The following is a 25,613-nucleotide window of genomic DNA, read 5'->3' on the forward strand; positions in this document are numbered from 1 at the left end:
GAAGAAGTTTATGTGAAGGCAGCCAGATTGCTTTATCTTTACTTTAAGCAATTGATGATCACTTCCACCTTCATATGACGGTTAGGTATCTCTGGGCATTTTTCACACATCTGCATGGAGCTCTACCTCACCCTTTAAGTCTCCCTACAATAGATGAGGCTTAGGGACCATCTCATTCCAATCCATCATGTCACAAATGAAGAAAGTAAGGCCAAGAATAGTGACTCCTTCAAGGTCCAGACACAGCAAAAGTAATAGATACAGTGAGTGAGCTAACACTCAGTTTATCGAGACATTCAGTACTCTAACTCAAGTGGCTGTAACTCATGTATAATGAGTAACCACCTGGAAATTTATCTGGTTAGAAAATGTGGGCTTTCATGTATTCTGTTTTCTTAAAGTAGGACACACCTGCCTTGTTGGCTCAGGAAGGCTACATCTCAATTATGAAGATGCTGGAAGCATCACTGGTAGCCAAGATGACAGCCTATTTTCCTCTGTGGTCAGAATCCCTGATGAACTGGTGCCATCTCCATGGAAATGGCAGGTACGTGGTCATGATTAGAAGATCTGGGAGGTAAGGGGGAAAGGACAGACAGCCACCAGTCCCCCATCCCAAGCCTGAGCCCCCCAGGCAGCTTACCTGTGTGATCATTGGAAAGCCCATGATGAAGAAACAAATGCAGCAGCCCAGAGTAAAGACTGGTTTGTGTGTACGCAGGTACTTGGGGAACTCATCTGAGATGGAGGTCACTATAGTCTCGATGGTGGCAAACTGGAATGATGTAAGGAAATGGGCATCAGAGACGAATGGTCCCACCTGAAGGTTCCCAAAAGCCCTCCGCCTGTCCCACCCAGGAAAGCTGCATGTGTTTTGGTTTTTTAAGTTAGCATTACCGTGATGTGTCTAAAAGGCCTCATTAGGGTCCAACCCACAGGCCCACCAGGACTCAAGCAGGATATGAGCTTTAGAAACTGTCCTTAGCCCCCAGAGACTGCACTCCTATTCAGCCTTATTCAGGACATTTTAAGCCTCACTTTGTATTCATGAGATGTAAATTCCTCTCCTCCAGTTTACCTTGCATTTGATCTTCTACTTGAGGAAACCCTCTTTGCACCCAGTGACTAATCTCTGAGCACCTGTCAGTGTGATTTGCAGTAGTCTCAGCCCCACAGCAATTTCCCTAAAATTCACTATATATTATTCTCCCTTATCCACCCTAACAGAATTTGCTTTGGCAAAATGACACCAAAGCGAGAAATAGCACAGGCTACAACATGACAAATGGGACAGAGATAAGGAAGAGGGAGATATTCTGGCTCTTCCATACCATCATGTGAACACCCCAAATACAAGGTTATCCTGAGCCCCCACAGGCACCTCACCCTCTCACATGACTCTGGGGAAACATCCAGGCACCCATAAGCCTACCTCTCTGCCAAAGGCTAGACCCAGGACCCAGGAGATGGGAAAGAAGGGGCTCACCATAGTGTCAAGTCCAAGAGTAAGGAGCATCAGGAAAAAGATGATGGCCCAGAATGGAGAGAGCGGCAGCCTGGTTAAGGCTTCCGGGTAAACCACAAATGCAATTCCTGGCCCTGAAAGAACAACACAGGTGATTTCAGGCAGGGCCAGCTCCGGCCCCTCTTCCCAGAACCCACAGGGCCTTCTCCTATTGAGTTCCTGACTTACAACTTTTTAAATGCTGCTTCCACTGTTGGCTATTTTTTTACTCATCTCTATCCATTTCTTCAGTTAGCCCTTAAGCTCCTTTCAGAGAAGGACCAGAGTTAGGTCCACAGCCAGAGGAACTCACAGAAGAGGCTCAAAAATAGGCTCAAAGCAGAGACTCAAAGCCAACCGCCTAGACCCCACAGCAGGCTCTGTCCCACACATGTAACATGAGAGGCTCCATCAATGGCATTTTGGATAAGTTAAGGAAGAAAATAATCATTGCCCTCTAGAGCAGTGGTTCTCAACCAGGGCTGACTTTGCCCCTGGGGGGATATTTGGCAATGTCTGGAGATATTTTGTATTCTCACAGCTGGACGGGGGTGGGATGATTACTGCCATCTAGTGGGCAGAGGCCAGGGGTGCCGCTAAGCATTCTGCAATGCCCGAAACAGCCTCCCACTGACCAAGAATTACCCCATCCTATGTCAATAGTGCCTAGGGTAAGAATCCCTGTTCTGAAAGTTAGAACATGGCCAAAAAGATATTATCTCTTCCTTTAAGTACTCTTTCTCCTATTCAGACCTCCAGGAGAAGCCATTTATATAAAACATAAATATAACTTCTTTTAGGATCTTGACCTGCTTGGTAAAGCTGGGCTACAGCAGTCCATGGGTAATTAGTTGGGGGGAGAGGGCAGTGAAACATGATGTATGGGTTAAAGAGTCTGGTCACTAAGGGTCAGACAGATCTGGTCCAAATCCAGATTCCATGACTTGCCAGCTGTGCAACCCTAGACATGTTATTTGATTTCTAGAAGCCTCAATTTTATCCATCTGTACAATGGGGATAACAGTAGTACCTTACAAAGTGGTAATATGAGAAAACATAGGTAAAACCCTGGGCCCAGCACCTCCTCCATCATCAATACTCTGAGAATATTAACTTTTATTAACTTTTATTATGAATAGACTATGAGCTTGAAAACTAGTGGTTCTTTTCTCTAGAATACCTCACGTGGCCTTGGTAGGGGTTGTCTGAGCTGAAGTTTTCTCTACTGCAAGAGAGCTCTGCCAGCCTTTGCTACCTGCCTCATGCCCTCACTGGAAGATTACTGTAACCAAAGATGGCTAAAGACACGGCAACTGGAAATTTCCTTTCCTAAATGATCAAGGGCAGAGACAAGTGAACATGAGCACAGGGGTGATCCACGGCAGGCCAGCACTTGTCTGCAAACCAGAAATCATAGCACCTACAGTTTTTATCACTCAAGCATAAGACTGCTCTTTGAAACTGGAATTTATCAGGTTGTTAGTTCCTAATGTTGCCTAGAGCCTCCGGGTATGTAAAATGTAAAGGCTTCAACACCTGAGATCCCCCCCACTCCGCTTTATGCATTTATTGAACAGACTATAGAGCTGGCTTCTGAGGGCTCCCTAAGCGAGCCATAAAAGAAAAGTCTGTATTAAACTACAGTTCAAAATAGGGCTCAAATGCAGAACAACCAGGAAGTCAGTTCAGTGCTCTGGCAACAGTCGGGTCCATAAGCGGACAGGAAGGTCTGGAATGGCTGCTACCTCATATGTTCTCTTTAACAGGATTCCAATCTCTGGGCTTTTTAGGGGGAGAAAATGATTTCAGAATATTCAGGCTGCTTCAATTTCAGCTGCTCCCTAAAGTACCCAGCTGAAGGCATCATTTTCAAGCCACATTGCAGCTAACTCCACTTCCCCAAGAACGGTGGGGAGGCTTGGCACCCAGAGCTCAGTGGTGACAGCACCAGCCACATACACTGACGTTGGTGGGTTCAAAACCTGCCTGGGCCAGCTAAACAACAATGACAACTGCAACAAAAAATAGCGGGGCATGGTGGTGGGTGCCTGTAGTCCAGCTACCTGGGAGGCTGAAACAAGAAAATTGCTAAAGCCCAAGAATTTGAGGTTGCGCTGAGTTGTGATGCCATAGGACTCTACCAAGGGTGACATAATGAGACTCTTTCTCCAAAAAAAAAATGGGTGGGGAGTGCAGTCACCCCGTGAGCAATATTGCTGGATATTTTAAGACTGCATGCCCACCTGGAGGCCTGACCCTGACTCTTCTCTGCTGCTGGGAGGCCATATAGCCTGGTGGCTGGAGTGCAGGCTCCATTCTCCATGCACTTAAAATATGACTCTTACTAGCTGTGGACCTTAGGTGAGACTCTTGTTCTCTCTGAACAAAGTTTTAGTTTCCTTATCTATACAATGCAGATAATGATAGTGCTTACTTTCATAGAGTTTTTGTTAGAGTAAAATGGGTTAATACAAATACAGGGCTTAGAACAATGCCCAGATGTAGTAGGAACTGAGAAAACATATAGCACTATTACTCTGCCCATGAGAGGGGATCAAAGGGGCTCGCACGTCGGACAGGGTCCTCAGAGATCTGCCGCAAGAGCCTCCTTCGTCCTACAGCACTGCTAAAGACACAGCAAGGGGCCCTGGTCGACGCACTACAGCAAGGATGTACTACACCAGATGGCCACTGTGCTGCGGTGACTGTTACACATGGCATGAGTTCTCTGGGTGCACCCCCTGGACTTCTGGGATACAGGTGATAGACAGATGGCTGGATGAGGGTGCATCAGCCCTGTTAGAGAGTGTTTTTTTTTTTTTTTTTGTAATTGCAGCGACAAGAGAGTGTCATTTGGATTAGCAGAGTCTCTGAACTGGTAGGAGCCAGGGGACCCAGGCAGTACTTTCCAGGGGTCTGTGCTTCTCTCCCTGGGTCTGACCCAGTCTCGCCGCTGCTGGATAAGCCTCCCTTTGAGGTTTCAGGTTGGATTCTGAACATAAGTCACTGCTCCATAGGCAGCAGTGCAGATGCCTGGGGGACGGCTCTGAAAGCCTCAGTTCTCTGGAAGCTGCTTTTCTGAAGTAGATCCCTGAAAAGAACATGCCCCCTTCTTTGTGTCTATCATGAAAGCAGAGAACAGCTTGGTCTCATCATCAATCCTTCCCTCAGTCCCCCCAAATCCTGATAAGGCTGAGAGTTGAGGTAAGAACGTTAGTTGAAATACCACCCTTGGAAGGGAGTAGCAATCTATTAAATAAATAGAATTGTGTTAGGTCATTAAGGAAAGCTTGTTTTTTACTAAAGACCAAAACTTAGTTACCAAAGTTGAGTCAGCAAAAATGTAGTGAATGTCTGTCTGTATGCCAGAGTTGCCCAGCTAGGAGGGAGGGGGACTGGTATTTAATGCCCCATTCCCTCTGCCTGAATTCAGCAGAGCCTGGTTATACTGGGAGAAATAAGACAAGCCTGTAAAGCACATATAAAAATGTATGTGGCTGGACACCTATAATCCTAGCATTCTGAGAGGCCAAGGTAGGGAGAGCCCTTGAGCTTAGGAATTTGAGACCAGCCTGAGCAAGAGTGAGACTCCATCTCTACTAAAAATAGAAAATTAGCCAGGCATTGTGGCAGGTGCCAATAGTCCCAGCTACTTAGGAGGCTGAGGCAGAAGGATGCCTTGAAAGGAGTTTGTGGTTGCTGTGAGATAGGCTGACTCTATCCAGGGCAACAGAGTGAGACTTTGTCTCAAAACAAAACAAAACAAACAACAACAAAAACAAACAAACAAAATACATATATGTAGTATGTGTGAACACCCTGTATATAGGGGAAAGGAGAAATTTCAGAAGGAAACAAAATCAATTGTCGGGCTGCTTTTTAAATGCCAGATAAAAAATGTTCTATTTGAGTTTTAGCAGCATCTCTCCCCAATTCCTTTTCCTGGAGCAGGCAAGAGCTCAGAATAATTAACAAACCTGGGCCATAGTCTCAGAAATCACTGTCTCTAGCATCATGGCCACTGGTTCCCAAAGAGCTTGGGAATGCCACAAAAAATAACAAACACTTGCTATAAAGTGGGGCAGAACCTATCAGATCCAGCCACTCTGCCGGGAGGAAATGAGGTTACAGGACGGCTGGGGGCTGGTTCAGGTACCCCTGAGGACAAAGCCTTCTCACCCTACTTCTTTCCCTCCCTGCTTCCCAGGGTGTTGGAGAATTCTCAACCAGGGAGGGGCATCTGCTCCTCTCCTGGGGCCCCTCTAATTTAGTGCACTGCTGCAGAACCAAACACCCCTTAGGGGCTCATACTCTCTCCAGGGAGAGATAATCATACTCCTGGAACATGCTGGCTCCTTAACTCTTTGAGGCCCCTGGTGCACCATCAGCATGAGCTGAAGCCGTAATTAATTATCCTCAGGGAGCCAGAAGAGATCTTAGCAGACTACCAAAAAGGTGACATTTCTAGGACTTAACTCTCTCGCAGCATCTGAGCCATTATCTGAGGACTGCAGGGACCTTCTTGAAGAAAGATAACTGCTCAGACAAGCCTCTCACACGTACAGCTCTGGATGGTCAGGGCCCACAGCCATGCCACATAGCACTGGGCACAGTCCCCACACGGACAATGAGATCATAACCATAAGCAAGAACCACAGTGAAGTCCCTTGATCACTGAAACCTACTAAAGACCCAACTCCTTCATAGAACCAGGTAGGGTAGAAATGAAGAGTTTAATAAAAATCTTACACATTCTCTCTGCAAAATGCTGTCCCAGAAATGAGGATTAAATGAGATAAAAAAGAAAGCTCTTTGTAAACTCAAATGTACCATACAAATGTTAGCTATTCATAAAAGGATCACTGGGGTAGAAAGTAAACAATTATTCCATATGCCCCTCCACCCATCCACCGCTATCCAACCTGTCTACCCACTGGGGAAAACATTTTAAGTCTGTTTTGCTAACTAAGCAGAAAGCCCCCGAGAGCACATTTGACCTAATAGAAAAATGCCTTGTAAGGAAGATGCTCCTCTGAAGTCAGTGCTCTTATGAAGCCTCACCTTTGGCAGAGTCCTCTGCAAGGAAGGTCATCCTGTGGCAGCCTATTCCCACATCTGCTCCAGGGCAGTGGTTTGCCTAATGAATCTACTACTTGTACCTAAAAGGTGCAGCAGGGCTGGCCCTTACTGACTCAGGCTGGAGCTGAATTGAGAGGGCCCAGGGAAGAGGAAAAGGGGGCTGTTAAAGGGATCCCTCTGGTTAGGGACTGCCAATTCTCACCCAGCAGTGAGAGACCAACTTGAACTTGTCTTGCTTCCTCTGCAAAGGGGTCCTGGGCTTCCCCACCCTCTATCCTAGTGGTTCTCAACCTTCCTGATACTGTGATGTATTTTCATTGTTACAAATGGGTCATGATCCACAGGTTGAGAACCGCTGCTCTATCCTGTCCCAGAAGGCCAACTTCCCTGGTAGCATAATTAGGAATTTGTGAGGTGTGCCTGGAGCCTGTCCTACAACAGCAGGTGACAACCGTCCTGTACCTTGGTCTGCCACATTTTCGATGTTGACTTTGCGTTCATTGGCCATGAAGCCGATGACAGAGAAGATGACGAAGCCAGCAAAGATGCTCGTGGCACTGTTGGTGCAGGTTACAATCAGAGTGTCCCTAGGAGGAAGAGACCAGAGGTTGCTATTAGATGTGCTTTGTGAGTAGGAAGGGACAAGGGGAAGGACGCATTAATGTGTGCCCGTGTGCTTGTGTGCACATGTGTGTGCATGGCCAAGCATGTCCATGTCCATTGCTAAACATGTACCCACCAAAGGACGGAAACAAGCAGTCCTGACCACAGAATCCAGTGGGCTCATTCAAAACCCACCAAGAGGGCCGGGTGCAGTGGTTCATGCCTATAATCCTAGCACTCTGGGAGGCCAAGGTGAGTGAATCGACTAAACTCAGGAGTTTGAGACAAGCCTGAGCAAAGCAAGACCCCATCTCTACTAAAAACAAAAAATTAGCTGGGCATTGTGGCAGGTGCCTATATTCCTAGCTACTTGGGAGGCTGAGGCAAGAGGATGGCTTGAGCCCAAGTGTTTGAGGTTGCTGTGAGCTGGGCCACAGATTGAGATTCTACCCAGGGCCACAGATTGAGATTCTGTCTCCAAAAAATAAATAAATAAATAAATAAATATTAAAAATGACCAAAAGGCTCAAAAAGATCTCCTGTATCACCCTGATCCAGGGGCACTGGGCCAAAGCTCTGGCTCCACAAGCTTTAGAACTGGGTCTCAACTCAGCTGCCATGGTCTGAATGTTTGTGCTTCTGCAATTCATGTTAAAACTTAATCCAGACTGGATTAATCTCTTAGTATTAAGAAGTGGGGCCTTTGAGGGAGTGATCAAATCATGAGGGCTCTGCACTCATCTAAGAGGCTGCAGGGAGCGCATCTGCGTCTTTTGCTGTGTGAAGACGCAGCAACGAGGCCGCATCTTGGAGGCAGAGAGGGAGGCCTCCTCAGACACGGAACCTGCTGGCACCTTGACCCTGGACTTCCCAGCCTGCAGAACTGTGAGCAATACACTGCAGTTGTTCATAAATTTCCCAGGCTAAGATGTTTCATTATGGCAATCCAAACAAGCTAAGATATGGTCCAGAGGCAGGGTCAGATCTGTCCACTAGAGCAGAATAAGGACTTGGGGCCTGGGCGCGGGGGTAGAGGGTGGGGGGGTCTGAGGATAGAAACCATGTGTGAAGCAAGTGAAGGCAGGGGACAATGAAATGCCACAAGGTGTGAGCGCAGCCTGGGGGTGGGGCATCCAGGCCTGGGAAGGACAAGGGGAGAGAGCCTTGTGCTGTTATATGGCGGGGTCACCAGTCTGCCAGCTAGTTGGAGCCCCAGGGCTTCATGGAAATTCTGGCTTTCCTGTCTGTTATCAGCATGACTTTGAGCAAGTCTCCTCCTTTCTACTATGACTTCAAATGGTGGCAATGACCCTATCTCCTTGTAGGTTGTGAGGACCCAACAAAACAATGCCTGTACCATGCACAGCCAGTGCAGAGCCAGGGCACAGTAACTGACCTTGACCCCAAGACCTTGTCTTGACCCCAACTTACTGATGAGGCCCAGGGGAAGGTAGTGGACTAGTTAATAGTGGGTCAGGATTTGAAACCAGTCTTTCTAGCTCTCAGCTCAGATTCTTTCTACCACACCGCACCACCTTATTTCTCATAAATCGCATGGCAATGCGTCACCCTTTGACAGTGTTCAGACTGATTCAGGTCAACCATTAATGAGCAGGTGTGATCAAAAGAAGTTCAAATGCCTTCACCTGGCATTTAAGACTATTATGGGCTGAACTGTGCCTTCCCACAAATTTGTACGTTGAAGTCCTAATCCCCAGTACCTCTGAATATGACTATTTGGAAAAAAGGAGTTTAAAGAGGTAACTTAGATAAAATAAGGTTATTAGATTGGGTCCTAGTCCAAGGTGACTGATGTCTTTATTAGAAGAGGAGATTAGGACATTGCCACACACAGAGCGAAGACCATGTGAGGACAAAGGGAGAAAAGGAATCATCCACACGCCAAGGAGAGGCGCTGCCAAGGAAACCCACCCTGCCAATACCTCGGGACTTCAACCTCTTTCAGTTGCTTCAGAACTCTGAAACAATAAACTACTGTTGTCTAAGCCACAGAGCTACTGTGGCATTTGTTACAGTAGCTCCGGCAAACTAATACAAAGGCTCTCCCCAGTCTGGCCTGGGCTGACTTCCAGGCCCCATTTCCCTCTGGCCCCACATGCACACACCTGCTGCTACATCCGGCCTACCTGCCTCCCTCCACACGTACCTATCACGCTCCCACCTGCTCACTCCCACCTCTGGATCTCTGTGCTGCCTGAGACGCTCTTCTTCCTCCTGCACCTGCTAAAGTCAGCCTGTTATAAGTCTCAGTCTGTGAGGCCATCCCAGGCCACAGCTTAACGGATTTCAGAGATGCTTTGGGAAAGGTCGATGCTACATCACAATTCTCTCAGTATTGAGTTACTGGATGGGTTCTTGTGGCTACTATGGACTAATTATCGATCTGGGCATGACTGAGAGCTTGCCATACCTGGTTGCTCAGAATGCTTTATGCATAAACTAGAATATCTGAGCTATGGCTGTCCTAAAGATGGGAGCTGGGCTGCACCCCTCCAGGTGCCAGGTGATCAGAGGCCAAAGGGCATCCCTTGTTTTAATGTGACCAGCTCTCATCATCATCCTTTCCTACCAAATGGGCAATGTGAAGTTTTTGGGACACTGGAGGGAGAGTCTGGGTGCCTGAGGTCTCCAGGGTCCTGTCGCTATACGTGTGGCTGTCTCCCCATTCCATCTCCTTTCTGAACTAAGTAAACTTGTGTTCAATAATCCTATGGTGTCTTGTAAGTGTGACTAACAATCTGAACCTAGAACCACAGCAGTGATTTTGCACCTCTTTACCTAGATAACCTATTTCCCCGAAAATAAGACATCCTCTAAAAATAAGACCTACTTACAAGAAAGATAAGACGTCCCCTGAAAATAAGACCTAGCACATCTTTGGGAGCACACCTTAAAATAAGAAACAGGGTAGTAAGCCATTTAACGACGGGACGTTTTAAACCTTTCTCTCTCTTTCTTGGTTCACAGAATATCTCATATATTATTTTTTAAATATTAACCATCATCATGGCAGCTGCCATCTATTGAGTACCTACTAGATTTGAAATATTGCTCTGAGGAATTTGCTTACATCATCTCTTAACCCCCAACAAAATATTATAATCTGCATTTTATAGACTAAAAAACAGAGGCTCAGGCAAGTGAAGTATCTTGCTCATGTCTTGGAATTTTAGTACATGGTAAAGTCATAATCAAATGCAAGTCTGTCTGAATTCAAGATGCTCTTTCTACTGTACACCTTCCTTATAGGGTCTCTAGAAAAGTATTTATAGGGCGGCACCTGTGGCTCAGTGAGTAGGGTGCCAGCCCCCTATACCGAGGGTGACGGGTTCGATCCAGGCCCCAGTCAAACCGCAACAAAAAAATAGCTGGGTGTTCTGGCAGGCACCTGTAGTCCCAGCTACTTGGGAAGCTGAGGCAAGAGAATCGCCTAAGCCAAAGAGCTGGAGGTTGCTGTGAGCTGTAACACCACAGCATTCTACCGAGGGCAACAAAGTAAGAGTCTGTCTCTAAAAAAACAATAAAAAAATTTTTAAAAATTAAAAAAAATAAAAGTATTTATAAAGTGACTATATGACTGTATGTTATAAGTGACCACCATACAGTTGTATCCGTGGATTAGGTCATTCACACATGGCTGTCACAGGACACAAACAGCAGGCTACCCCACGACCGCCATCCTACAGAGAAGTCATCTTCTGTCCTATAAATGGCTACTGAGCCCCTACCACATGACAGAGACAAGAGTATAATTTAGGGCCCAGGCCTCCAGGAAATAAGGCGAGGCCCTAGCAGGTGGTGTTTTCAGGCCAGAGGCAAATCTTTAACTTTACCGATAGTGAAGTGTGAGGATGTGGCTTCAAGTATCTGATAACTCAGTGCCTTGTTCTGCCTGTGACCCTGTTCCTGCGAACCAGGACCTGGGAGTAACCTCCACGTACCTGTAACAGTTGTTGTGGAATTTGTTGTAAGAAGAGAGAGTAATCAAGCCTCCCCATGCGGCGGATAAAGAGAAGAAAATCTGAGTGGCAGCATCTTTCCACACCTGGGAGGCAAAAGGAGAGGAGATTCAAGGTCATTGAGGAGACTGGCCCCGGGGAGGAGAGTCTTACACACTTACTGCCACAGCATCTTCCCAGGGGACAGGCATCAGGATGAGATGGCTTTGGACAGCAATGTAAATGAGAAACACAACTCACTTGTCCTGGAGGTCAAAAGGGCACTCAGCTACCCGCGAGCCTTTAACTCCCTCTCATCAATGGAGAGGAGCTCAATGAACTACCCGCATTTTTCACCTTTATGTTTTCTCTCAGGTGAAGCCAACCAGAAGGGGGAGCCCTTTCTTAAGGTCAATGCCCTCTCAGAAACTAATGTGTAACAGCAAAACATAGTCAGGGGTACAAAATCAAATCCCTTTCTTGCCCATATTCCTACAGATTCCAACTGCTCTTAAAAATCGGAAATTCTATAGTCCCTAATCTTAAGAATGTGGTGTCTGTGCCACTGTGGAGCAGACTTTATGGGGCTACATCCTACCTGCCGTTAGGTGGAGATTTTCTGTCACATACAATCAAACTCAATCCTGGCTATGTGTTCTTAACATACTCTGGAAAAGTAGAGTTTCTTTTAAGGTGAGAACAATTAGTTCTCATTGGGACTGGGAATTTTAGGGTAAAGTGTGCTCATATAGAATGGGCAAAGAAGGCTCAGCGGCTAGGGTGCCAGCCACATACACTGGAGCTAGCAGGCTCAAATCCAGCCCAGGCCTGCCAAACGACAATGACACTAGCCGGGTGTTGTGGCACACATCTGTAATCCCAGCTACTTGGGAGGCTGAGGCAAGAGAATCGCTTAAGCCCAAGAGACTGAGGTTGCTGTAAGGTGTGACGCCACAGCACTCTACTGAAGGTGACAGCTTGAGACTATCTCAGAAAAAAAGAAAGAAATCAAAATATACTTGATTTGGCACCTGTAGCTCAGTGGCTAGGGCACCAGCCCCATAAATGGGAGCTGGTGGGGTTCAAACCCAGTCTGGGCCTGCCAAACAACAATGACAACTACAACCAAAAAAATAGCTGGGCGTTGTAGCGGGTGCCTGTAGTCCCAGACACTTGGGAGACTGAGGCAAGAGAATCACTTAAGCCCAAGAGTTTGAGGTTTGCTGTGAGCTGTGATGCCACAGCACTCTATGGTGGGCAACATAGACTCTGTCTCAAAAAAAAAGAATGTGCAAAGAATTGAAATGTGGGCTGGCCCTGTGTGGGTGTATAAGAAGCATTGAGATGTGTCTAAGCCCTTTAAAATAGAAAGGCTTATGGTTTACCCAAGTGCTGTTATGTTCCAACCTATAAAACTCTACTTCGACTGCACTATATTTAGTAACAGATAAGTGGTGTGAAGTGGCCCAGAGCTATTAAGAGGATTTCATTCTTCATTTTCAGCTTCCACTGCAACCCCAAATGTAGGACAACTATTCCAGGAATTTGAAAACTCTCAGTTGTCCACTTCTCCTTAAATATTTCCTCAGTGCATAATGCACCAAGATCGTCCAGCCCTTGTAAAAGCACACCCTGAGGAAGGAAGTCTAACCCCTCCCACCAAACATCAGCCTAGAGCCTAACCCATCCCCGAGTGCCATCCTCCCCAGGGCCTGTTATAAATAAGATAATGAGCCCACCGTGGCATCTGTGAGTTTCTCCCACTTTGGTGTGATGAAGTACCAGATCCCAGCTCCAGCTCCAGGCAGAGTGACTCCTCGGATGAGAAGGATGACAAGCACGACGTACGGGAACGTGGCTGTGAAGTACACCACCTAGAAAAACCATGGGCAGAGGGGCTGGAAGGAGCAGACAGGCAGAATGTGCCCCTGCTGAAGGAGCATCCCCCAGAGCAAAAGTAGGGCCTGCCCCCAGGCATGAGCTCCAGCAGCAGGGATGTGAGGGGAGCGCTCCCAAGCTCTGCCAGGGCTGGGAACATGGGGAGGGCACTTAGACCAAAGGTAAGTCAGAGAGAGCCAGAAAGAAAGCCTCCAGAAGTCAGCCTGCAGCCAGAAGGCTGGAGGGGAAGCGCCACCCAGCCCTGGAGATGAGTGCACAGCTCCTTGAGGGACCACAGAGGCAGGGAGGGGGTTACATGCCTCTCTCCCCCCGAAATCCTACCCCATCTCCTGGTGGAGCCCCAAAACTCCACCATTGGAGAGGAATCCTTTCAGCTGTCAGTCTCCCACCCTGTTTATACACACACCTGAGCGAGACAGCGCAGGGAGGTGAAAGACTGTGATCTTAGAATTGGAAACATTTACATTCAAATAAAATTGCACAGCACTGAGTAGCTGCAGGACCTTAGACAAGCCATTGAGCTCTCTGAATCTCAGTTTTTGTACATCTGTAATCTGGGGATAATAATATCTTTCTCACAAATAATAATGAAGTGAACTAATGCATGAATAGCACCTGGCACAATGCCTAATTAGTAACCATGGTCATTAAACGCGAAGTTCAACAAGAAATGGATGACGGCCTCCTATGAGCTGGGCACTGCGTCAGGCATCAGCTACACAAAGATGAAGGGACTCCTAATCTAAAAGACCCAGAGACAGTGTCTGAATGATGGGCTAAGCAGCTACACAGGAGACACTGCAGAAATCCAGGGAAGGGACTGGGGCCAACCTGGGAGTTTACTAAAAAGTTTATGGAGATGACACCTGAGCAGATCCTAGAGGGCAAGTACAACTTAAAGGAGGTGTGGAAGGTGGGCAGGTGTCTGAGAGCAGAGCACCACCCACTACCAGCCTAAAGTCAAGGCCAACTGCAGTGGAAAGGGAGCCTAGAGGCCATCAGAGGAGACCATGTCGGGAGAGGCCTGGAGTACCAACCAGAGAGTGCTCCTGATGCTGGAAGAGACAGAAAGATGAGAGTCAAGAAACATTTGGGCAGTGACTTCAGCAGAACTCGGGGCTGGTTGGATAAGGAGGGATTGGAGGTCCTTTCCTCCCTTTCTTGTACGTCAAACCTCGGGGTAAAGGAAGAGCTCAGGACCAGGTTTTGGGGGAAGAGCAGACTGTGGGAGTTCAGGCTCTGGAGACTCAGGGCCTGCGTCCAAATCCTGACTCCAGCAATTATGAGCTGGATCACCCTGGGAAGTGACTTAACCTCTCTGGATCTCTGAGTTTCACACCTGCAAAACAGCAATGACAGCAGTAGATTCTAACAAGGCTGGGGGAAGACTACAATGTTGCCATCCATGCAGTGCACAGACCTGGGGGCGCTGGAAACAGAAGTGCCTCTTCACAGTCTGGCCTTGGACTCATCAGTCCCAATTTAATACCACGGATAACCCCCAGCTCACAAGGAGGCTACACCCCAAAAGCACATTGAAAGACATTTGGGTGAATGAGGTTAAGCTCCCATCTGGCCCACTAAAGCACTCTCTGGTCTATGGGGTAAGCACTGTTTGTCACCTCTGCTCCCACCCACCATCCTTCATCCTGGGCCACTGGAACACCTGCCTGGGTGAGAGGGACACAGAGCTCCCCACACACACTGGCTGCACAGACTCAAATGCCTGGAGGGACTTCAGGGGATGAAGATGGATTCAGGGGCTTGTTACTGGGTAGAGGGGATGAGTTGGGAAACATTAGAGTAGAAATTAGATATAACTCTTAGGGTCATTTATTCAAATAAATGTACATTTTACATATGTAATTACATACATATTCAGAGCACCTAATATGTGACAGGCACAGTCACGCATTGGGGACATATTAGTGAACAAAACAATTATTCTGCCCTGGAATAATAACTTACATTCTAACTGGGGAGATGGACAACCTTTGTGTTGTATTGGAAGGTGATATGTGCACTACAAATAAGAAAAACTAGAGCCAGGTAAGGGGGATGGGGCATGCTGGGGAGGATGTCTGGGGAGGAAGGTCTCATTGAAAAGTTGGCCGAGACTCCAAGAAAGTGAGTGTAAGCCAATGAATATCTGGGAGAACATTCCAGAGAGGGAACAGCTGGAATAATAGGCCTAAGAAGGAAAAGAAGGGAGTTCCTGATGCCCAGGAGCAGCAAGGTGGGGGTGGGGAGGTGTGGACCCAACAGGGCCTACCCAGTGGGAAACGAGGGGGGCAAAGGGTAAGACAGGAATTTAGGCAGAAGAGTCACATGATCTGACATTTGAACAGCATTGCCCGGTTGCCACTTCATGAGTATACCACAGAGTGGGCACAGGAGAGAAGTGAGGACCAGCGACCAGGCCAGGAACGGGGACAGCCCCATCCAGGGTGTTGCCAGTGGAGCTGGTAAGAAACAGTCAGATCCCAGATAGATTTTTCAGAAGAGCCACCAGAATTTCCTGACAGTTTTACTGTGGAGTTCCAGAGAAGAGTCAGGATGACGCCCAAGTTTGGGGCCTCAGCAGCTGAAAAGATTGCATTGCCCTTTACTGAAGTCACTTCTATCTCTAAACCCAATTACTCGAGGCCAAACTCCCTCTTTCTGGCTGCAGAAGCAGGGACAGGCTGTTCCCTCGTCTCCTAACGGCTACACCCCTGAGCAGGACGCCCCTTCCCTGCCCCACAAGGAGTAGTCTCTCTCCCTCCTTGTGAAAAACTTTCATTGCGATACTTTACTAAGAAGGCTATGTTCCAGCTCCATCCATGTAAACATGAAAGAGGTAAAGTCTCCATCTTTCTTTAAGGCTGCATAATATTCCATGGTGTACATAAACTACAATTTATTAATCCATTCGTGGGTCAATGGGCACGTAGAATATAATTGTCTTAACACAATAACTAAGAAAATGCCAGGAAGGCAATGTTAACCAGTGTGATGAAAATGTGTCAAACTGTTTATAAAACCAGTGTATGGTACCCCATGATCGCATTAATGTACACAGCTATGATTTAATATTAATAAAAAAAAAGAAAAACTTTCATTGCTAGGGATTGAGGGGAGGGGGAACTTGGAGGAGCAGGCAGCTCCTTCCTACTTCAAACCTACTTCTCTCCTTTCTCTTAACATCTGAAGGGGAAGTGAAGCCCCCCCCACACACACACACAGAGCATTATGAAACCCAAGGGCCTATGACATCTCAGGGGTGGCCTCCCAGCAACCGGATGTGGTGGGGTCCAGGAGATGCTCAGGGACAGGGCATGGCCCTGACCAGTCTGACTTCCCACCCCCACCAAGACACCACACAGGTGGGATAGGGGGCAACTAAGGAGTGTCCTTGCTATCCCCTGACCACCTGGGTGGAAGGGAAGGGAAGTGAGGATAGCAGGGAGAGGTGAGGGGAAGGAGATGACCTGGACAGCTGTGACCTGCAGGAGAAAACCTCCAAGACTGGTCCCAGTCTGACCAGCTGAGACAACGGTTCCCATCTGACAGTGAAGACTGTTTAGACACCACTGTGCCTGGAGCTCCCTTGAAGGACCAGGAATATTGCAGAGAAGGAAACTAAGCTGCAGGTTAAACCTCTCACAAGGGATTCAATGACTCATTCAAGGTCTCCCACCTTGAACCAACTTCCAAACCTGAAGCTTTCCCACTCCACAGCCATTCTTTCCATGACTGCCATTGTAAGGGCCACATGACCAGAGATGTTCACGGCAGGGTAAGGCGAATGAGGCGCCTAGGGTGCAGAATTTAAAGGGAGCACCCACTCCCAGGTGCCATCCCTGCAGTTGCAGGAACCTGAGAGTAAGTGCCTCTCTCAATTCTGCACCCCGGGCACGTGCTCACACTCACTCTGTAGATGGTGATCGAACTGAGAGGGCCAAAACTACGGCTCATAAATCCTGCAGATGCCCCAAAATGAGTCAGGTGTACATGGAGGCTGTCTGCACAGCTAGCTCCCTGGAGTCGGGGGGCTTTAGCATGCACCTGTTTCAGCATGTACTGTCAGAGCAATTAGACTTCAACTGTAATGAATTACCCTTGGCAGGAACGACAATGACTAGCTGATCTGAGCCTGTTGGCCTGACACCTCTAGGTGTCCTCATCTCCATGGGAGCCCTGAACAGGTGGTAAGGCGCCACCAGCCAGTGCAAACTAATTAGGTTAGCTGTGCTGTGTGGTCAGAAGGCTCAGGCAAAGAGGAGCCCTGAGGTCAGGCAGGCTACATATGACCTTCAGGCTGCCTGATCACCCCAGCCTCTGGAATTCTAATGGCTCAAAGGCTTCAGTCTGAGAAGAAGCAACTAGCCTATGCCTTCTCCTCAGCCCCTAAACAAAAGAAACTGAGCGTATCTTGCTGCAGGAAAAATAACAATGCATAGAAATGACAACGTTCACAGTATTTCAGTTTGTTATAATGTGCAGCTTCAGTGGTGCGTTCACCTTAGCTCCCAAATAATGCTCCATGATTAATGTCTGCATGGCCTGGGACATGATAATAAATTGTGATTCATTATATTTGGTTGTATTCCTCATTTAAAAAAAAATGATCATTGATCTCTGTTTGGAAACCTTTCTCAAAGAAGCAGAGAAATAAGTTGGCGGAGCTAAAAGAAAACTTACCTGCTAAAAACTCCCTATTCCAGAAAGCCTATAAAATCTGGTGCCAAGGATTAAATTCTAAATCAGTGGAAAGACTATCTCTGTGTTCCAAAAAAGCACAGAAAAAAAAAACAGTTATTCTAACCTTTGATTTTGCAAATGAAGAAAATGAGATGCATCCTGTGACTTGCACAAAGTAACACAGCAAAAGACAGCAGAGACTGGACAGGAATGCAGGGGTCCTGATTCACAGGGGGGACTGGACAGGAATGCAGGGGTCCTGATTCACAGGGGGGACTGGACAGGAATGCAGGGGTCCTGATTCACAGGGGGGACTGGACAGGAATGCAGGGGTCCTGATTCACAGGGGGGACTGGACAGGAATGCAGGGGTCCTGATTCACAGGGGGGACTGGACAGGAATGCAGGGGTCCTGATTCACAGGGGGGACTGGACAGGAATGCAAGGTCCTGATTCACAGGGGGGACTGGACAGGAATGCAGGGGTCCTGATTCACAGGGGGGACTGGACAGGAATGCAGGGGTCCTGATTCACAGGGGGGACTGGACAGGAATGCAGGGGTCCTGATTCACAGGGGGGACTGGACAGGAATGCAGGGGTCCTGATTCACAGGGGGGACTGGACAGGAATGCAAGGTCCTGATTCACATGGGGGACTGGACAGGAATGCAGGGGTCCTGATTCACAGGGGGGACTGGACAGGAATGCAGGGGTCCTGATTCACAGGGGGGACTGGACAGGAATGCAGGGGTCCTGATTCACAGGGGGTACTGGACAGGAATGCAGGGGTCCTGATTCACAGGGGGTACTGGACAGGAATGCAGGGGTCCTGATTCACAGGGGGGACTGGACAGGAATGCAGGGGTCCTGATTCACAGCGGGGACTGGACAGGAATGCAGGGGTCCTGATTCACAGGGGGGACTGGACAGGAATGCAGGGGTCCTGATTCACAGGGGGGACTGGACAGGAATGCAGGGGTCCTGATTCACAGGGGGGACTGGACAGGAATGCAGGGGTCCTGATTCACAGGGGGGACTGGACAGGAATGCAGGGGTCCTGATTCACAGGGGGTACTGGACAGGAATGCAGGGGTCCTGATTCACAGGGGGGACTGGACAGGAATGCAGGGGTCCTGATTCACAGCGGGGACTGGACAGGAATGCAGGGGTCCTGATTCACAGGGGGGACTGGACAGGAATGCAGGGGTCCTGATTCACAGGGGGGACTGGACAGGAATGCAGGGGTCCTGATTCACAGGGGGGACTGGACAGGAATGCAAGGTCCTGATTCACAGGGGGGACTGGACAGGAATGCAGGGGTCCTGATTCACAGGGGGGACTGGACAGGAATGCAGGGGTCCTGATTCACAGGGGGTACTGGACAGGAATGCAGGGGTCCTGATTCACAGGGGGGACTGGACAGGAATGCAGGGGTCCTGATTCACCGGGGGGACTGGACAGGAATGCAGGGGTCCTGATTCACAGGGGGGACTGGACAGGAATGCAGGGGTCCTGATTCACAGGGGGGACTGGACAGGAATGCAGGGGTCCTGATTCACAGCGGGGACTGGACAGGAATGCAGGGGTCCTGATTCACAGGGGGGACTGGACAGGAATGCAGGGGTCCTGATTCACAGGGGGGACTGGACAGGAATGCAGGGGTCCTGATTCACAGGGGGGACTGGACAGGAATGCAAGGTCCTGATTCACAGGGGGGACTGGACAGGAATGCAGGGGTCCTGATTCACAGGGGGGACTGGACAGGAATGCAGGGGTCCTGATTCACAGGGGGTACTGGACAGGAATGCAGGGGTCCTGATTCACAGGGGGGACTGGACAGGAATGCAGGGGTCCTGATTCACCGGGGGGACTGCCACCCCAATATGCAAACACTTACCACCTGATTCTGCATTTCCTGTCTGTTCCTAACAGCCCCTTCCTGGGAGAGAACATCAGGTAGTGGAAAGAGGTAGTGGAAAGAGTTTAGGCTTTAGGGCGGCACCTGTGGCTCAAAGGAGCAGGGCGCCAGCCCCATATGCTGGAGGTAGCAGGTTCAAACCCAGCCCCAGCCAAAAACTGCAAAAAAAAAAAGAGTTTAGGCTTTAAAGAAAAACACCCAGGTCCAAATCCCACCATTGCCACTAAAGAGTTGTGTGACTTCCGGCAATTTACTCTACCATGTTATGCCTCAGTTTCTCTATTTATAAAGTGGGAATAATTGTACTCTCCGAGCAAGATGTTGTGAAGATTGGATGAACTAACACATGGGAAGCTGTTAGCACAATGCCTGGTGCATATAGTGTTCAACAAAGCTCTCTTTCTCTTCCCATTTCCCCATCCAAGCCATTACTCTCAGGATGTCAGTCAAAGTGGTACAATATCCCGTCATCAGACCAGTCATTCATAAAAATAAAAATGAGAGGAGTTATGTGAATTAAGAATTTAGCATATAATAGGCATCAAGCACTATCTCATATAACCCTTACCACAATCATATGGGCTATGTACTGTTAGCCCCAATTTACAAGGTCAGGAATGGGTCTCAAAGGTTCAATAGCTTTGCCCAAGTGACACAAGCAGAAAGTGATAAAGTCAAGATTTGAATTCAGATTGGTCTGACTCTACAGCCACCAGGCCACCCTTCCTCATGTCACCAAGGAGGCCACGTTCCCACCCTCCATGTCTATCATGTCTTCTCCTGCCCATCACACCTTCCAGCCTGTCCCACTAGACACCTGTCTGGTCACTTAGATCACGGCTGAGATCATCTTGTCTCTATCCCTAGTCATACGTGACAGTCCTGCCAGCGGGATTTTGGCTGAGCAAATACTCCGCTAGTCTTAATGAGCAATTGCTTGGCTTATCCCCTCGGAAGTGATGAAACTCCCACCCAAGTTCCCTGGGAAGCCACAGAGGGCAAGGAGTCTGGGAAACCTCAGGTCTCACTGGGCACTGTTATAAGGGTCACGATAAGATTTCCTCATCTCCCTGAAGCCTTAGAAATGCAACCAGTCCAGCCTCATAGCACTCACTCAGAGTGAACAATAGAGTCCTCAGGGGCCACTTCATCTCATCTCTCACTTTACAGAAGGGGAGACTGAGGTCAGAGCATAACGGCAGCCCCCAGCTCACCCAGCAAGTGTTCAAACAGCAATGTAACAACTGGAAGGCTGTAGACGTCATGCCATCCAACTGCCTTCACCTTAGAAATGAGGAAACTGAGGACACCTGAAAGAGCTAAAAGAAGAAAATGTCCTTCTTATTTATTGGCAAAAAAAGAAAAAGAAACAAAATTAAAGATAAGAGCAAATTGGAGCTCTGCAAAGTCTCATTGCCCAAGGGGAGCTGGGGGACAGGAACCCAGGGCTCCTTGCTCTCAGCCTGGTTCTCTCTAGCTGGCCTGGTTCTCCCACACTGTGTCATTTCAGATGCCCTTCCTGCCTCAGGTAACCCTGCCAAACGTGCCCAAGTCCATTGCTCCAGTGCCTATGTCCCATGTAGACTTGACAGAAGGCACCAGTAAGAGCCATAATGAAAAGGCACCTACGCGCACGTCCACATGCCCAGAGAGAAACCCGTTGGGCTAGCGGCTGGTGGGCACCCAGTTTGGATGCTGGGTGGGGGCATGAAGCATGCCTGAGGGTGGTGGATGGAACAGACCACCCTGCCCATATGGCCTGACCCTTCTGTGGTTGGCTGGCTGTAATGTGACCACAGTGAGCCCAGGTCTGGGCAGCCAGCTCAAAGCTCAACTCTACAAACCACAGTCTCCAAGTCTACCAGTATATCCTCATTCCTTGGGTCTTAAAGACATTTTCATTTTTATTCTGAAAGAAGAAAATGCCTCCTGGGGTGATGAAATATTACTGGTGGTCATTGGGGCAGTCAGGTAACCCTTCAACAGGGCTTTTCTAAGGCAGCAGAAAAATGGGAAATGTTACTGTGACTCTTACAGCAATGCTCAAGGCAGCTGAGGCTCCCTGGATGCCTCAACTTCTGTGGCTTGAGTTTCATCATCTGCAAAGGGCCCAGCCAAGTATTTGCTCAGCTGGAATCCAATGGGCAAATGTGTCCTTATTCAGTGCTGGCAGCATGTTGGGTGGAAGGGTGTCAGGCTGGGCGTGGAAAGGAAGGCAGGAAAGCCAAGAACACAGTGGCCAGGAGTGCGAAAAAGGAACCTACTCCACAGAGTTGATCTTCACCCAGCTTCTTGACAGAAGCAATAACTGACCTGGCATCCAGACCAAGAGGCCAAAAACAATAGCAAAAATTCTAGAATTTAGGGAAAGTGACTAATGACATCAGGTAGGTCTCTTCTGCTGAATGAGTGAGAGCTCCAGAAAGAAAAGGAAGGAAAGGAATCATAGTACCCCCACCATCCCTTGGGAGCTGAATATACATTTGTCTCATTTGAAGGTTAAAATAGTCCTGCAAGAAAGGTATTATTACCCCCACTTTACAGATGGCAGTGAAGTCACTGGCCACAGCCCCTCTACTGCTCCAGGGTGGTCAGAGTTAGCACCCACGGCTCCTGACTCTCTTCTCAGAACTCGGCCTGTTCCATGATACAACCACCCCCAGATGTCTCAGAACTTTTTCTTACTTAGATCAATCCAAGTTCTTACTTTTCCTGAAGTCTTGATTCCTTTAGCCAGGGATGCATACACAATTACCCAAGCCAGGAAGAGGCAGAAGGCTAACGGCCATCTGATCTCGCCAGGATATTCAATCCCTGCAGAAATCTTCAGCACAAAATACCTGAGAATGGGAAAGAGAAGGCAAAGAAGGAGGGAGGAAGGGAGAGAGGCAGGTTCAATCCCCCAGCACAGCCAGGAGCCTTGACCCAAACCCCAGCAACACCCCTCTCTCTATCAGGAACCCAATCAGATTAGGCCATGGGGATTCCCTGGTCCGTGCTCTTGCCCATGGCTTTCTGCAGAGACAAAAACTGGACTTACCTCACTTTTGATTATATGCTGGGAGGCCACTTGTGGCCCCAGGCAGGCTTCTGCTCAAGACTACCAGTTTCATTGTCACTCGGAGCTGTTCCAGAAGTGCAATAGAAACTCTAAACTGTCAAGGGTTAACTTTTGCGTAGTTTCCATATTGCTCTGCTCTTTTGTGAAAACATTCTCTGAAAGTTATTTTCATGTTTTAAATTTTAAAAAATTAGTACATAGTGGAAACTGCATATGCTAAATGACAGAACCTGGGCAGCTGCGAACTTTATTTCAAGTTGTGTTGGGTGCACCCTGAGGCTGAGGCTAGCAAAAATGCAAAAGCTGGCGGCCTAGGCCTCATTCAAGGAATGCATTCAGCGATAGATGAGGAGCCACAAAAGGAATTGTCTGCAACCAGTTCTGACAACAGTATAGACGATGGAGAAATAGTAGAGTCTGGCTGAATACAGGAGGAAGCTTCAGGGACAGTGCCTGACAACAGATTCAGACAATCCCTTTAACTCTGCAACCATCTAGCCATGCCTCCTATATGAAACTGCTGTGGTTGTAGGCTGGCATTTCTCTATGACCTGAACAAAGGATGAGATAGTCCAGACTGCAAGACTATGATGACCCAAAAAGTCCTGATCTGCCGAGAGCAGCAGCCCTACTCCTGGTCCAGCCCTGACCTGGAGAGGCTGTCTGGCAGCACACAGCCATCCTTTACAGACCAGGGATGGTCATGCTCTGTGCAGACAGAGCCTCTTTCTGTCCCAAAGCCTGGCACAACTTGGACTCAGAATTGAGTAGGACTGATCAAGCTGACCTTGAACTTGGCTCCAAGGCAAAACCATGGGGACCATATCTCCCAAGCTATGAAAAGGCCCTTCCCCATGTTCCATCCCCCAAATGGGTAAACCACTTAGTCAGCAATTGTACAACACCCAGCCGTCTCACTGTTCCATGCTTCAGTAAGGGACCTTGGACAAGTTTCAGGAAGCTTCTGATGACATTTCTTCTTAGAAATTAAGACTAGCCCCAGAGGGTTAGTAAAGACCACGAAAAGCAGGTTTGCGATCATTTTCTAGTATAACTAACTGCCCAGGTTCTGTGATCACATTTCATTGTACCATCAGGTCAGATGCAATCAGTGCTCAAGGTGCCCACCTCCACCAGCCCTGGTCTTCAGACGGAACTAGTCAATCAACCATTGTACCCTCTGAGTCTGTACGGGACAAAAAACCTAAAGTAAGGATTAATAGCAACTGAGAGAATAGTGGGGGTATTAGCAAACCTTTCTCATTTTCTAAGTAAAGGCCACAAACTGGGGGCCCACTAAAGTATGCTTTTTACTTAGTCGAGTGTTCCATTCGAATTATTTTACTAACATTTAAGATAGGAAGGATCACATAAAAATCCAGATTTTTATTTCTAACTTCTCTTGGGAAATGGAAGCTCTGGCAGCACTAGCCCATGTTTCCCCAAGGCAGCGGTCAGTTGAAATTGAGCAGCAGCAGCCTCCCTTGCAGGAGGCCGGCAGCTCTTCAGTTTGCCGCAGTCCCCACCACTCTCTTTCACTCCCTTATACTTTACTCACTTAAGTTCCCTGCCAGTCCCCTGAACACATTTGAGTTTACAATCCCTGACTTAAAGCTCAGCTAGGGGGACATTCTTTGTTTACTCTCTATTAAACTCTGTCTGTGTTTGCCTCCCCTAAGAAATAATTTGATAGGCTGGATGTGGTGGTTCATGCCTGTAATCCTAGCACTCTGGGAGGCCAAGGCAGGTGGATCGCCTGAGCTCAGGAGTTCGAGACCAGCCTGAGCAACAGCGAGACCCAGTCTCTACTAAAAATAGAAAAATTAGCAGGACATAGTGGCAGGTGCCTGTAGTGCCAGCTACTTAGGAGGATGAGGCAAGAGGATCACTCGAGCCCAAAAGTTTGACATTGCTGTGAGCTATGATAATGCCACAGCACTCTACCCAGGGTGACAGAGTGAGACTCTGTCTCAAAAAAAAAAAAAAAAAAAAGAAAGAAAAGAATTTTACTCAATCTTCCTATAGTACCTAAGGACCTCCTACTATCCCTGAACCTCACTTCTCTCATGTCCTACAATACAGGTATAGAAAGCACAAAGCTAAGGTGAAACTGTAAAAGAAAAAAAAAGAAATAAAACTAAAACTTTGACCAGAACTTGTTTTATTGCCTCTTGTCCCGTGCAGATGAAAAACAGTCATCTGGTTAATTGAGGTCTGCTTAGATCACACTGGATCAAGCTTTTCAAACGTTTTTTCATCAGCATCTTGAATATCCGCAGCACTGGTTCTGTTCCCACCCTACATCATTTAGCCAACTGTCTTCCCCAGGCCCACAAGATGTCACAATCTGATCTTGGAAACCAAAGCAGGAAAAAAATCTTCCTCCCTGATCCCATCCTTTGGGCCATCCGCGCTTCTGGTCTGCAAACTGAATGTTTATTAACTCACTGGATTCCTCTTAGAAAGGAAAAAAAAAGCCATCTTACTTGAAATACTCTTCACTTCCACTGACAAACGTCTTATTGGCCTGGCTGGTGAAATTAACCATTGTCAAGTTGGGATAGGCAGTCATGCAGAAAGTTGAGTTCTTGATCTGTATTTTGGGATGGTCACTGATAACACAGGAATCTGTTTAAGAGAGGGTAGTATAGAAACAGTGAAATCTGTACAGAAAGTACACAGGTCCCTCTCTGCAGGTTTAAAAACACAAGGCAGAAACATTGGAGAGTAACTTTGAGAAAGTATCAACTGGTTAACAATAATGCATCACATATTTCAAAATCACTAGAAGAATTGTAATATTCCCAACACAAAGAAAGGATAAATGTTTGAGGTGATGGATGTCCCAATTATCTTGATTTGATCATTACATATGGTATGCAGAATCAAAATGTTACTTATACCCCCAA

General features: G+C 47.8%; 1 protein-coding gene across 1 annotated transcript in view; it reads right to left on the reverse strand.

Annotated features, from left to right (window-relative positions):
• SLC6A5 (solute carrier family 6 member 5) overlaps positions 1-25,613 on the reverse strand; it is a 56,548-nt gene that overhangs the window by 15,879 nt on the left and 15,056 nt on the right. The window contains exons 8-14 of the mRNA XM_053559876.1: positions 25,191-25,332; positions 22,351-22,483; positions 12,885-13,019; positions 11,149-11,252; positions 7,046-7,170; positions 1,487-1,599; positions 644-775 (exon numbers count right to left, since the gene is read on the reverse strand). Coding sequence (XP_053415851.1) covers positions 644-775; positions 1,487-1,599; positions 7,046-7,170; positions 11,149-11,252; positions 12,885-13,019; positions 22,351-22,483; positions 25,191-25,332 — 884 coding nt within the window. The remainder of the gene's footprint in view (positions 1-643; positions 776-1,486; positions 1,600-7,045; positions 7,171-11,148; positions 11,253-12,884; positions 13,020-22,350; positions 22,484-25,190; positions 25,333-25,613) is intronic.

This window comes from Nycticebus coucang, chromosome 14 (genome assembly GCF_027406575.1).
Source record: "Nycticebus coucang isolate mNycCou1 chromosome 14, mNycCou1.pri, whole genome shotgun sequence".
NCBI classification, from domain to species: Eukaryota; Metazoa; Chordata; class Mammalia; order Primates; family Lorisidae; genus Nycticebus; species Nycticebus coucang.